General features: G+C 39.4%; 1 protein-coding gene across 1 annotated transcript in view; it reads right to left on the reverse strand.

Moving 5' to 3' along the window:
• Positions 1-15,250, reverse strand: part of PTPRR (protein tyrosine phosphatase, receptor type R) — a 253,581-nt gene that overhangs the window by 19,999 nt on the left and 218,332 nt on the right. The window contains 2 exon segments of the mRNA XM_021091990.1: positions 3,092-3,249; positions 4,859-4,969. Coding sequence (XP_020947649.1) covers positions 3,092-3,249; positions 4,859-4,969 — 269 coding nt within the window.

The raw sequence follows: 15,250 nt of genomic DNA on the forward strand, positions 1-15,250 counted from the left end.
CCATCGTTAACATCTCCCCGCTCTCACCTCCTACATCCAATCTGTTACCAATTCTTAAATTTTCCACCTCTACCAAGCTCTTGGGAATCCATGCTTTCCTTTCTATAAACTGTACTCACGTTCTTGAAATCTTACTTCGTGATTAGCAATGATCTCAGGTTTCCAAGTCTCAAGTCTCCTCCTGGACTAATTCATGATACACACAGCTGCTAGGTTCATCTTTCTAAAACAGGGACCTGTTCATATTACGCTTTACTCAAAAACTGTAGACCGTTCCCAAGAGTCATCACACAGGGTCTAAGCGCCACACCTTGGCATCCAGACCCTTACGTAATATGAATGTGACCAACTTCCAAGCTTTATGTCTTTTTGCTCTCTACCTTGTATCCCTTATGCCATTGTTTTCATTTGCACCATTGCAAAAAATCTCTTTTATTTTCCAGGTTTCCTTTTTTGTGTTAATAATCTATCTTCAGTCAAAAATGTCCTCCCCATCACCTTTTCAAACTGTAAACATTGGTTCTTTTCTCAAGATCTTGTTCAGTGTCATTCCAATTTCTAGAGGCTTTCTTCAGTCTTCGTGGTTCAAATGAATGGTACCCCTCTTGGCGCTCAAATAGCACTTATTTCTGCTAGTTGGCACTTGTTTCCTGTTGAATGTGAGTGCAGAAGAATTCAGAGGAGGGGTGAGTTCCTTTGTGTTGAAGTGTCTATAGTGAGAGAATTTAGTGCCTTTAGTGAGAGTTTGTTTCACAAAACAGATGGGACTTGAACTATAGCCCATGAGTGGCAGGCATTTTGGTTACCATGAATGAGAGAGATTGTTCCATGTATGCAGAAGGGTATAAGGAAAGAACTGCTGGAGAACAGAAAAAATGAGGTGTGACAGTGAGTACACTAGGTTGGCTTGAAGAGAAAGTTACGTTAGAGGAATAGTGGGATATAAGACTGGGAAGGGGTGTTCCTGTTGTGGCTCAGTGGATATGTCTGTGAGGATATGGGTTTGATCCCTGGCTTCACTCAGTGGGTTAAAGATCTGGCTTTGCTGTGTTGTAGATCACAAATGTGTCACTGTGGCGTAGGCCTGCAGCTGTCGCTCTGATCTGACCCCTAGCTTGGAAACTTCCCCATGCTGCAGGCGTGACTCTAAAAAGAAAACAACAACAACAACAAAAAACAAACAAACAAAACAATTGGGAAGGTACAGTGGGGCCTATAGCTAAGGGGTTTGGCCTTCATCCTCTAAAAGAATGGAGCTTTTTTATTTTTTGAGAATTTTTTTTTTTTTTTGCTTTTTAGGTCTGCACCCCTGGCATATGGAGGTTCCCAGACTGTGGGTCGAACTGGAGATGCAGCTGCTGGCCTACGCCACAGCCACAGCAACATGGGACCGAGCTGTGTCTGTGACCTACGCCACAGCTCCCGGCAAAGCTGGGTCCTTAATCCACTGAGCGAGGCCAGGGATTGAACCTGCATCCTCATGGATCCTAGTCAGGTTCATTTAACCCCTGAGCCACGAAGGGAATTCCTATTTTTTGAGCATTTGATGGAAACAATGAGTTTTCACTCACCAGGAAACTCACCTAATTTAATGGACCCAAATCTGTTCAAGTCATTTCTAGGAGGTCACTGGCCCTGTAGCTAGTCCACAGATCCAAGGTTAAGAATTTCTGCTCTAGGCAATGGGAAGCCTTTGAGAAGTTTTGAGCAGAGAGTGCAGGTGATGAAAGAGGGTTTTAGGAACATCATCTAAGAGGAGTGCACAGAGTAGGCCATAGTGGAGGTGGAGGTGGGGAAGCAGGGTGTGTATGTGCAATTAGCCGACTACTTCTAAAATACATGGATGAGGTCATAAGGGCCTGAACTTGGGTGGTGGGGCAGGAAGTGAGGATTATGGGAGAAGCTTTGAAGGGAAAGCCAATCTGGTGACTGATTAGATACCGACTCTGGAGTTGAGAGAAGGGCCAAAGATAACTGAATGCCTGGAAAAAAAGATGGTCTCATTCTTAGAAATAGCAATCAGAAGGGGAGCTGGTTTTATGGGGGAAATGGTTAGTTCATTTTAGATATCCTGACTGTTTTATGATTTGGGGTGGGGGACAGTTTTAGCCCTAAAGTATGGCCAATTAAGTATTTTTCTTCAGCCCCAAGCTAAGTGTAGGGTAAGGCCTAACGTTCAAAACTAGATAATGACACCTTGGAGAGAGACATAGAATAAATTTTACTCTTAAATCATAAAGGTTCAAAAGAAAGCTAAAATTGTAATATAAAATAATGACTTTTTTATTAAAAATATCATCCAAAGCTATCTTACAAGACTTAGGAAGTTAAGTAAAATAACAAACAATTTTGAGAAAGTATGGAAAATTAATGTCCAGTTGTAGAAATAACTTTAAAATATGTGCTTTAGGTTGGGCACACTAACAGGAAAACAAGGAAGAGGTGTACGTTACAGGGGACACCTTAAGCTAGACATTAGGGAAGGGAGCCACCACGGACATCTGTCACTTTTGTCAGCCAGTACCCTGCGTTCCAGTACTAGCACTTTGTTTTCCTCTTGGCGAATTACCAGTTGCCCACTTCCCAGTTCATAAATTTATTTCCATCTGTTTTTCATGAGGTAACTTTGAGACTAGTTGTCTGGTTTTCACCAAATTTGACCTAATAATAAATGCTATCAGGACACAATCTGAGAAAAGTTCAGGTGCATCTTGAAACAACAAAAAAGCTATTGATAATTTCAAAAAAACATGTATCATTCCTATCACGTATGAGACGAATGAGGTGAAATGAATCAAGCTATGTGTCAAGGCAGAGAACTGAAAGAACAAGGTCTCCTGTTTCCTGAGCTGTTAATTAGAAGTGATATGTGCTCCCCTGTGGGATTGTTTGCTGAAAATACACTGTTAACGTCACTTCATTTCTGTTAAGTATCATCCTGGTCAAGAGTCAAATATCAGGAAGTTAACCAGTTTTGAGACAGACTTATCAGCCAAGTCAGAATCAGGAAGCGAAATCCAACTTCCACCTGCTCTAGGACTTTACAAAGGATGGACAGCTGCTCAGGCAGAAAGGACAGTTCATCGCTTACCTGCAGTGGACAATCACAGGCCCTCGGCCCGCGGAGGCGAGTCTGTCTTCTTCCACATCCAGCATGAGCTGTAGAAGGGGCTGGGCACTGTCCGGAGTCTTGTGATCCGGCCATGAAGTGTACCAGTAATGCTTCACATGTTGGGTGTGACTTCCTTGCTGAAAATAGCAACAGCCACCAAAGGCTTCATTACATGTAGAACTACAAGTCATCCAAACCACAAGACTGAATCGCCTCCTATCACGCCCATCTTGCTGGCAACTTATTTCTAGGTGGAAAAGAATCTAGGGGATTTTTGCAGAAGACTCTTTCACCCTGAGAACATTTTACGCCGATGTCAAAGTCTGACAGTCTTGCTTCTATTAAATGAGAAATACCTATTTGGTATAGAAAATGTATGTAACATATATGCTCAATATATGTTTGTCATTTGTTAGAATAAACATAATGGTAGATGAAAATAGAGTCAAGAAAGAATTGGGATACAGTGTTTCCTGCTCTTTGAATATTCCTGACAGGTGATTATAAACATATTAACCAATATAAGAACACTTAATTTTATGTTCAATCATGATAATAATTCTACACGCATCCCAAATTCCAGTTTTCAACAGTGGTGAGGAATCCCTAGAGTAAAGGAGGGACAAGGGATCACCAGATTAGACATGGCTCGGAGGAGTTCCCATCATGGTGCAGTGAAAACGAATCTGACTAGTAACCATGAGGTTGCGGGTTCGATCCCTGGCCTCGCTCAGTCGGCTAAGGATCTGGCATTGCTGTGAGCAGACGAGGCTCAGATCCTGCCTTGCTGTGGCTGTGGCAAAGGCGAGTAGCTGTAGCTCCGATTCAACCCCTAGCCTGGGAACTTCCATATGCTGCAGGTGTGGCCCTAAAAGGCCCCCCCCCAAAAAAAAGAAAAGAAAAAGAAAAAAGAAATGGCTTTGAGTGGGCGTTCCATGCACATCCTCTCAAAACCCAGTGTCCAGTCAGGGTCCTGGCATGGACGAGGCGCTCAGCATTCGAGAACACGTGTTGAAGAACAGGTTTCTGCCAGTGCCTTTCTGCCCTGAACCTCCCATTAGAACCCGTCAGTGCAGCTCTGCCCTACTCTCTCTCTCTGCTGTGATTCTGTTCCACACTGATGCTGTCCTGAGATAGAACTGGAACCTTTTAGATGATTGCTCTCTAGAAGTGAAAACAATCCCATGGCAACGTCCCTCAGCATCTGCAGCCCGTAATTTAAGTCAGATAACTTTTCTATGACATAATCTGGTCCGGGAAAGTCCCTATAAATGACTGTAACTCCGAGTTTTGGAAGATCTCATCAACACTTCAGGCTCTTCTTGCCTCCCACAGCCACCCACCAGCGCAGATTTTCCCTTTCACAGTTTCCAGGACTTACTTAAATCTGCTCAGCCCAAAGTGACATTAAAAAAAAGTCATGATCGTGCCTCCAGCAGAAGCCTTTGGTTAAAGGTGCTCAACGGGTTAAATCAGAGATGTAATATTTATGCAAATTAGAAGATCGCACTCCTACGTAGTGAATTTCCTTAAAGTCTACTTATATTAATTTAATTATTCCACATACTAATAGTAGCTGACAACAAAGAAATACATAAGGGAGTGATTATAATTTCTCTTTGATCTTGACATTCTTTGATTCGTTTCAATGGAGTCTGAAATACTTATTAGGATAAAAAATTTACAAGTAGAGATGTAATCCTCTAACAGTTTGCTGTGTAGATGACCACAGCTGAGTAGTCTTACCTTTAAGACAAGATTTCGAACAGTATAGTTATCACATTCTTTGACGTTGATAACCAGAACCTCAACTTTCCCATATATTCCTCTTTTTTCTGGCCAGTAAAGCACACATTTCTGGAGGAGGGACAGAAGAACACAGCAAATATTCATGGTTTTCACTGGCTTTGAAGTATTTTTCATTCAGGCATCTCAAAAATGTCTATTTAATTAATTTAAAAAATCAAGTGTCAATTTTTACAGCTCTGTAAATGTGCTAAAACCACAGAACCACTTTAAATAGGTAAGCTATGGAGTTCCCATCGTGGCGCAGTGGTTAACGAATCCGACTATGAACCATGAGGTTGCGGGGTTCGGTCCCTGCCCTTGCTCAGTGTCGTTGTCGTGAGCTGTGGTGTAGGTTGCAGACGCGGCTCGGATCCTGCGTTGCTGTGGCTCTGGCGTAGGCCGGTGGCTACAGCTCCGATTCAACCCCTAGCCTGGGAACCTCCATATGCCGCGGGAGCGGCCCAAGAAATAGCAACAACAACAACAACAAAAGACAAAAAGACAAAAGACAAAAAAAAAAAAAAATAGGTAAGCTTCATAGTATATATGGTATATTATAAATTATATCTCAATAAAACTGCTTTTAAAACAAAATATCTATTTTTACATACGTCTGCCAAACACTATTGCTAATAATCTCATACAAAAAAAAAAAAATTAAAGTCAAGTTTCCCAAGTACCCACAAAGAAATTAAGGAATAATTTAGAACTGAATTAAGAATTAGGAAACTAAGATCCACATGTTAGCGTTTATCATGTGACAAAGAGAATTAAAAAGAAGTTCTCTTACAGTGATTGAGGCACGTCACATTTTCCTGCTTCATCAAACAAAAATCTCTAATAAGAGCATTTGTAATGTGTTAGATGCCACAGAATGCAGTTTCCATTGTAAGTAAAACAGATGAAATGACCACTAACACACCTACGGTACTATATTTTCAAGGACCAATGACCTGTTCACCTATGGGAGCCACTGAAGTAGACATATAAACAAGACTATTTTAAAAAACTTTATGATGGATCCCCTTTGAAGGGTTTAATAACAATAATTATATTGCAAGCAAGACAATATAACACAATGGTTAAGATGCAAGTTTTGGAGTCTGAGAGCCTGGAGCCACATTTTGATCCCACCATTTATTGGTGAATCTATAAGCAGGAAACATAATCTCTCTGGCCTCAGTTTCCTCAAGATTTAATACATGGAAAGAACTGAGGACAAAGCCTGGCATACAGTAACATTCAAAGCATGATGTTATTATTGTTACTATATTTTACGACTATTGGATTATGGAATGGGTTTTTGATCTAAAGTGATTAATTACATCATTACTTAAATATGTATTAGATCATGCATTGAATATTATTTTTATGAAATCCAAGCTACATTATTAAAAAAAACTACAAAATGAGATGCAAGCATATGTATAAGCTCATATTATTTATTATTTTGCCTTTTAAACAACTCCAAAAGCACTATTCCCTTTTTACCACACATTTTAATGATTAAGAATGCAGAGTGTGAAAGGTAAAATTTTGAGTGCCCGTGGAAGCAATTTAACTTTAGAAATACTGTTTAAATAGAATTTGTCATTTTCTTTCAAACACACATGCATATTTATAGAGAAATTCCTTCACTTGTTGCCTTTAATTGGGACTTTTCGTCCTCAGGACACTTGTTTCTTCACATCTGTGTTAAAAGTCATAGGACCATACTTGAAAAAAAAAATTAGATACTTACAGATTTTTTTATAAACAGCTAAAAAATTACAGAATTATAGAACTAAAGGAAAAGACGTGTAAAATATCAGAAATACAACATCTGGGATCTATCATGCTAAGTACCAAATATTCTACATGATAGAGTCACAAGGAAGTCACTTCACCTAGTGGAATCACTGCTTCTTTCATCCATTACAATAAAGACATATTTGCATCCTCTATGCCTTGGTCCTTTTCCAAACAAATAATTTTCACCTCTATTTACATGCCATCCCACCTCCAAGACTGTTAGGCAATCAGGCTACAGGCTTACTCTGGTGGATATAACATTAACACTGAGAAAAGAAACCTTTAAAAAATAGAGCAATTTTCTTTCCCTCCTCATTTACGAGTTGCCAAATGTCTCCAATTTCCCCTGTTTAAGATAATCATACAAACCAGTCTGCCTGGTTTCTTTCAATGGAGCATCAATTATTTCGCTGCAAGACCCGGGCTATTGTGTGTGTCTTAAAACCCATGCCTCCTGGAAGAATCCAAGAAGAGTGACAAAGAATCTTGAAAAAGGTACTGAACAAAGAAAGAGGCATTCAGTAGCCCAGCAGTCTGGCATACGTGCCCCATTGTCCACGATCAGGCCCCAGCAGCAGGCCCCTCTTTGGGAAGGTGGCTCTTGAAACCGGTAAGAAAAGCTGCAAGGCAGGAGCCCCCAGCCTGCACCCTGACTCTTCACAACATAATACAGGCTTGTGCACCTACTTGATAAATGGAAGTGCTGCTCGCTTCTCTCCCAAGCTTGCCGGGGCCCTCCTGAATGTTTTTCTTGACTCTTCACCAAAAATGCAATTGGCAGCCAGCTCCCAGTAGACAATGCAATGTGACTTGTTCATTCAAACAACCCTTAATTAGCATCCCATCTCCTTTCTGAGTTACAATGGCTTATTTTTACACCCTGAATACATTTTTTCCCCCTTTTAGGTGAATGTAGAAAAAGAGACTAGATAAGCGTGGGTGCTTCTGAATATGAGGTAGGGGAGAGCTGCAAATGTAGCTGTTTCTAAGAGCACAAGTTCATGTTCAAATTGTTTTCATGAACAGCTTTTTAAGGCTTCTTACATTGTGGCACTAACAATGATACGAAAAAAGAAGAAAATTCAAGGAAGGAAAATGCTCCCTTATAGATAATATTGTGAAACCACGCTAATTGTAGATAATTCAAAATAGCACACTATCCCGCAGACTATAACCCCAAATCACCGCTATTCTTCTGCTAACTGGACTGATTCTTTCAGTAAAATTGTCTATTAATTCCAAGAATTCATAATTTGGAGAAAAAAAAAGAGATTTCCAGAAGGTCATGTGTCTCTTATGCAAACAATTAGTGAGCCCTGACTGTAAAGATTCTGGACATCAACTAATTTTTCATAATCAGTAGTTTATAGCAAAAGTAGAGTGCAATGCAAAGCAATGCAAACTCATATTTTTATGATCTTTTTTGTTTGTTTAACCTCTCCCTGCCCCCATATTAGGGCTATTTGTGTATAAAGAAGGAGCAGATCTAGCTCGTATTTAGTTGTCTGAAAAAATCAGTTTTTTAAGTTACTTTCTCTTTAAATTCTATGCATTTTTAACAGTTTTTTGAAGAATAGCTGATTTACAAGGTTGTGATAATTTCTGCCGTTAAATTTTATGCATTTAAAATCAAAGAGATTTTGCTTTCTGGGCTAAAGACACATATCATCATATAGAAAGTGGCTCTAAATAAGCAAAAAGAAAACATTCAGTTGCATTTGGGTTACATTTGCCTATGAGAGGAATAGAACAGAATATTAAGAGCCCCTTCACCAATATCATATCATTGAATCTCTTCCACGATCATTTGAATGAGGTAAAGCAGAAAGTAGGTATTACTGTTATGGCTTTTATCATTTTACAGCTGAGGAAACTGCAGCTCAGGAGTTTTGATAGGGGTCCCTGGGAACTAACCTTTGGTGGTGAGGACCCTCTGAGCAAATACCACTTTATAGATTCAACTTGCTGTTTTTGACTTCTGCACTGTTAACAACCTCCCCCCCTCCTTTTTTTGGTCTTTTGCCTTTAGGGCCACACCCAAGGCATGTGGAAGTTCCCAGGCTAGGGGTCGAATTGGAGCTGTAGCCGCTGGCCTATGCCACAGCCACAGCAATTTGGGATCCAAGCCATGTCTGCCACCTACACAACAGCTCCAGCAACGCCGGATCCTTAACCCATTGAGCAAGGCCAGGGATTAAACCCGCAACCTCATGGATACTAGTTGGGTTCATTAACCACTCAGCCACGATGGGAACTAACCCTCCCCGACCCCCGCTTTTTTTTAACCACAGCATTAACCAATGGCCTCCCTTCCCTCTATGAAATACGCTGATGCTCAGGGAACATGGTCCACTCTTTTCCTAAGTCCAGTACGTTTGTCCCTCTCTGCTGAGCTGTACGTTCACCAAGTGATATTTATACCCAAAACTCTTAATGGTGGTTGTACGCATTATTGGAGCTCAGTAATGTAATGAAATCTTTCCTGCAAGAGAAGATAACTGATTTTTTTCAGCTCCATTTTCAAATCTTTTGTTTATGCTCATTTTATAAAAAAGAGTAACTATGAGAGTATTCGGATTATTGAATACGAGCTGGCAATTACTCATTTATTCTTTTATTTAATTATTAGAAAGGAGAAAGGTTCATGTAAATATAAAGCCTGGGAATTTCTAGGCCTTCACATATTTTCAGAGGAAATGAGTTTTGTCTATTCCAAACAATGACGCTTAACACAATTGAAAGTTGGCACATTTTTGGTAAACAGTATCTTCCTGGCAGTGTGAGGTCTACTGCATATTTCTTTTGAGCCAGACTCCTCACTATCATTTTGATCTGTAAGACATCAAAGTTTCCTCTGTGGTATTATATTTACATCTTTAGAGAATCTGGATGGAAAGGAATTTTTATTTTAATTTAGTGAGTAATCAACAATAACAGAAGTCGAAGTATTTATTGAAATATTTGGACTTATGACTGACTACAGGAAAATACATGTAGCAAATCACATATAGAAAACATGTAACATAATCTATTTGACGTTGATAATGCCAGAAGACATATCCCAGACATTTAGAAAGCCAAGAAGCTACAGTTCCCACTGTGGCTTAATGATAATGAACCTGACTTGTATCCATGAGGACACAGGTTTGATCCCTGGCCTTGCTCAGCGTTGTGGTGAACTGTGGTGTAGGTTGCAGATGTGACTCATATTGCACGTTGCTGTGGCTGTGGTGTATGCTGGCAGCTGCAGCTCTGACTCCACCCCTAGCCTGGGAATTTCCATATGCCATGGTGCAACCCTTAAAAAAAAAAAAAAAAAAAAGTCAGGAGGCAAGAGGCTAAAAATGGTAAGAAAAAATATAATCCCTCTTTATTTTCTGAATTATATAGCCTAAGAGAAAAATGAAAACCAATCACCCTTTATGTGGCCCTTACTAAAAAACAATTCTAGCTTTCAACAGATTCATTTGGCTCTCCAACAGAGAATGCAAATTCTGAGAGGGGTGCCTACAGGTTAGCTCCAAGTTGATGCCCTGGAGAGGGAAAGAACAAGATGGGCTCCGTTGCTTTGCACATTCAGCATGGAGAGGTCTGAACATCGTCGGTTAACCAACTCAGTGTCACTTTGAAATACATATTTATCTCCTTCGCCAGTTCTTTTACAATGGCAACTTTGGTTTCGAGGACAGAAGGGAAGAACACATCTGTCTCTTGGAGCTTTGGAATATCTGCCAATTGTTCATATCATCCTTGTTGGACTTTTTAAAAATATGTCATGTTCGACCCAACTTGTAGGGAATGTTTTCTGACTAAACAATAATCTTGACTTCTTCTGTCTTGATGAAACCCTGACTGAAAAACAAGTTAAATCACTGAAGGCATATTTCTGACTTTTTCTTTAAGGGAACAAACCTATCACAAAATTTGAGGACTGAAATGCTCAGGATCACAGGAATTGTAGTTTCTCTTACACAGGTACCACAACCTAGTCTCTACTCATTGCAAGGCATTGTTTCACACATGCTTTGTCAAGTTTTAACCCTTAATAAACATGCAATAAATAAGTGATGTTTTCTGTGGAAAATACAACTTATTTATTTTGAAACAGTCACATATCAATATGTATGTAATTACATAAATCACAGTGCCTTTTCTATGTTGTCTTTATATGATTTTACTTTTAGTAGAAGAAATGTAATTATTAAGGGTATGAAGGTGCTTTGAAGAAACGTACTGTGACAGTCTAATCAGAAAATTATAATTCCAGAGGAGTTTCCATCGTGGCTCAGTGGTTAACGAATCCGACTAGGAACCATGAGGCTGCGGGTTCGATCCCTGGCCTCACTAGGTGGGTTAAGGATCTGGCGTTGCCGTGAGCTGTGGTGTAGGTTGCAGACAAGGCTCGGATCCTGCATTGCTGTGGCTCTGGCATAGGCTGGTGGCTACAGCTCCGATTCGACCCCTAGCCTAGGAACCTCCATATGCCGCAGGAGCAGCTCAAGAAATAGCAAAAAGACAAAATAAATAAATAAATAAATAAAATAAAAAGAAAAAAAGAAAATTATAATTCCAGCTAAGGTGGGCTGGAGGAGTGCATTCTACTCAGAACTAGGAAATTTACTAAATCCTGTGTGAGGGTCGTGTGTCCTGGGTTGTCAGTTATTTTCTTTTATTCATTTGTGTCTATCATTCTACTGATTTTTAGCTTCTATTGCTAGGACTGAGTAGACACTTTTTTTTTTTTTTTTTAGGTCCGAACCCATGGCATATGGAAATTCCCAGGCTAGGAGTCAAATTGGAGCTACAGCTGCCGGCCTACACCACAGCCACAGCAATGCGGGATCTGAGCTGTGTCTGCGACCTATACCACAGCTCATGGCAACGCTAGGTCCTTAACCCACTGAGTGAGGCCAGGGATGGAACCTGTGTCCTCATGGACACTAGTCGGATTCATTACCACTGTGTCATGATAGGAACTCCTGGGAAGACAATTCTTAGTTACTTTGGTTGTTAAAATTGTAGTGTTTTTCAGTTCTACAGATGTGTCTAGTTGTGGACTGACTTTTACTTATCCAGCCTAAGATTTATTGTGCTTTTCAAATCTGAGTGTTCATGCCTTTCACCAGTTTTGGAACATCTCTAGCCATTATTTCCTCAAATGTTAATTCTTTTTTTATATTCTCCTTTTTCTTCTTCTAAAACATACTTTATACAAACATTGGATATCTGTCTACCTACCTACCTACCTATATTTAGTTTCAGGCACATCTATGTGTCTGAACCTCTCTTGCATATTTTTGGTCATCTTGACCTTCTAGGTAATTTACTTGGCTCTATTTTTTAATCCACTAATCATTTATTCAGCTGTGTCCAGCTTGCTAATATACCTGTCTAATGAGGTTTTCTTTTTTCATTTTAATGTCTATATAATACTTATTTCTAGGACTATTTGGTTTGTTTTGAAATTTCTCTAGTCTTTTTTGATAGCAACTTGTTCTTTTGTCAGGTTTTTAAAAATTTTATATTTTGTGTGCTTAATTATAAAAAGTAGCCTATATTTAAAGTTTTTATTATTTTAATTTTTTGTGGGTCTATTTATACTATTTGCTGTTTCTTCTGATTTTTCCTTATGTTCTCTATTTACTTGTGTGTATTACAATTTTGACTTCTGACTTATGTTGGTTGGGCCTCTTAGTTGAAATTTTGTGTCATGTATGCTGAGAGTATACACATCCAGAAAGTCTTTGCTTTTGTAAAGTGCCACAGAGTGTCACTCATGCAGCATTCCTTTTTATGTTAATTACTTCACTGAAAATAAATTAATCTATAAATCACACATACAAATTAAAAATTAATTTATGTAAATAATTAATATAACTAAAATTTATATAAATATAAAAAGTTATAAATAACTTATAAAAACAAAAATGTTATTAGTTACTTTAACACTTGGCATTTCCTGCTTTTTGAATTTGGAATACTCAAGAGACCCTTTTTATTTACCCCATGAGAGGGCCAGACTTAGCCAGACTTAACTTCCTACTATAGTCCTATTTTGGTAGGCAGGTTTATTCTTATGGATCACCCTTTCACTGAAGGCATAGCCCTCACAGGTGGTCACTTTATGGAAGGTCTCAGTTCTAAGTCCTGGCTTTGGCAAGCCCAAGGCTTTGTCTTCAGTTCTTACACTGTCATTAAAACACAAGCTACCTATAATTCCCCAGTTTTATGCTTTTTATTCAGTTGCTGCTTCCTGGGATTTCCTTTACTTTTTTTCCTCAAGCTCTGCTATGTATGCTACATCATATTTTACCCAGTATGACTGGCCTTTCAGATTATCTAGCCTGTCATATTACATAAATTTATGGGAGTTCCCATCATGGCTCAGTGGGAATGAGCCTAACCAGTATCCATGAGGATGCAGGTTCAATTCCTGGCCTCACTCAGTAGGTTAAGGATCCAGCATTGCTGTTAGTTTCAGTGTAGGTCACAGATGTGGCCCGGATCTGGCATTGCTGTGGCTGTGGTGTAGCCTGGGAACCTCCATATGCCTTGGGTGCGACTCTAAAGAGAACAAAAAAAAAAAAAAAAAAATTATGGATGTATGCATGGGTAAATATACACAGAGAATCTACCTTTAAAATTTGAAGAATCTTTTCCTACCATGAAGGTAAATTGTCATAAACATAAACTGTACAGGAATTGTCAGTGGCTTAATATGTTGACAGATAGTGGATGAGAAAGTTGAGAATATTAGGGATTATTTTTATGATACCACCTAAGGCTTTCATATAAGATTCATAGAAATGCATTTATTAAGCGTATAATTAATTTAGTATGTAACTTCATCTACTGGCCAAAAATATACTTTTTTTCCAGGATAAGTTTCAGAAAAAGATCCTTTATCTATTGCAGCAAAAATGGAAGAAAACAACAAACTTTTAAAAACTTTAAGGCATCCCCTTGTGGCTCAGTGGATTAAGAATCCGGCATTGTCAACGCAGTGGTTTGGATCGTTGCCATGGCTAAGGTTTGATTACTGGCCCAGGAACTTCCACTTCCACATGCCATGAGCACAGCCAAACAAACAAACAAACAAAACCCCCAAAAAACCTTTAAGTTGCTGTTGCTGTTTTAGTAGGGTTAGACTTCAATCAAGGTTATAACCCACCAAAGGAGAATAAGGGAAAGTTCAGTTTTCCTACATTCCTTTCTTTTTTTCTTTTTTTGCTTTTTAGAGCCACACCCACAGCATATGGAGGTTCCCAGGCTAGGGGCTGAATCCGACCTACACTGCTGGCTTACGCCACAGCCACAGCAACCCCAGATCTGAGCTGCATCTGCGACCTACACCACAGCTCATGCCAACGCCAGATCCTTAACCCACTGAGTGAGGCCAGGGATGGAACCCACAACCTCATGGTTCCTAGTTGTGTTCAATTCTGCTGCACCATGACGGGAACTCCACATTCTTATTGCTATGGTATAGTATTCTTATTATGAGGTATAGTAATTTTGACAAGAAACGCAAATGTTGACTAAAATCAGACCATAAAATATTTCAATAAGTTGCCGTGAAATATAAGCAGCACCTAGGATAGCACCCTTTGGGAATTACACAATTTTATACTTATGATGCAAAATAAGAATGAATATTTTATAAGCTAGATCCTTAGAAAATGGCTACTAGTATGGACAGGGAATTTAATTTTGTCTCTTTCTTGTATTTCTTTTTATGAAGATATTGAGAAAGTTGCTTGTTTCTGTAGACTTCAAATCTTTCTTCAAAGCTGACTTTCTTATTTTGCTTTTTAGGGCCACACCCAAAGCGTGTGGAGGTTCCCAGGCTAGGGGTCAAATAGGACCTACAGCTGCCAGCCTATACACAGCCACAGCAAAGTGGGATCCGAGCCACAACCACGACCTATATCAGAGCTCATGGCAACACTGGATCCTTAACCCACTGAGCGAGGCCAGGGATCAAACCCGTGTCCTCATGGATACTAGTCAGGTTCTCAACCCACTGAGCCGTGATGGGAACTCCCAAGGCTCACTTTCTTAGTGAGGGTTATCTCACCACCCAAACCCCCTCCCACATAATCCTGCAGCTTATCCTTGTTCTCTTACTTTCTTCCTATAGCTCAGCACGACCAGTTCCCTTATCCCTAATTTTCTTTTCCTACAGTTATCCCTTCTAATATGCTATATTTTTATGAGCTCATTATATTTATTGCTTTTTGTCTGTCTCCCCTCCCACTAAGAAAGTTAATTTCTACCAAGGGCAGGAATCTCCGTGTTTGTTTACTACCATTTTGCCAGCAAATAAAATAGTAACTGTCACCTAGTAGGTGCTCAAAGCCCGCTTGGGCTGTAAATAAATATTTTATTTTATTTCCCCAACAAAAAAATCAGAGTGATAATTCATGGCCCTTCATTTCCTTACAGTGATATGTGAGTACAAATGTGATACCTGTCCGCCAAGTATATTGATTTAATTGAAAGTCACCATTCCTAGAACACCAGTTACCGTTTCTTTTGGAAGCATAAAGTGACCTAATC

Source organism: Sus scrofa, chromosome 5 (assembly GCF_000003025.6).
Source record: "Sus scrofa isolate TJ Tabasco breed Duroc chromosome 5, Sscrofa11.1, whole genome shotgun sequence".
Classification (NCBI taxonomy): domain Eukaryota; kingdom Metazoa; phylum Chordata; class Mammalia; order Artiodactyla; family Suidae; genus Sus; species Sus scrofa.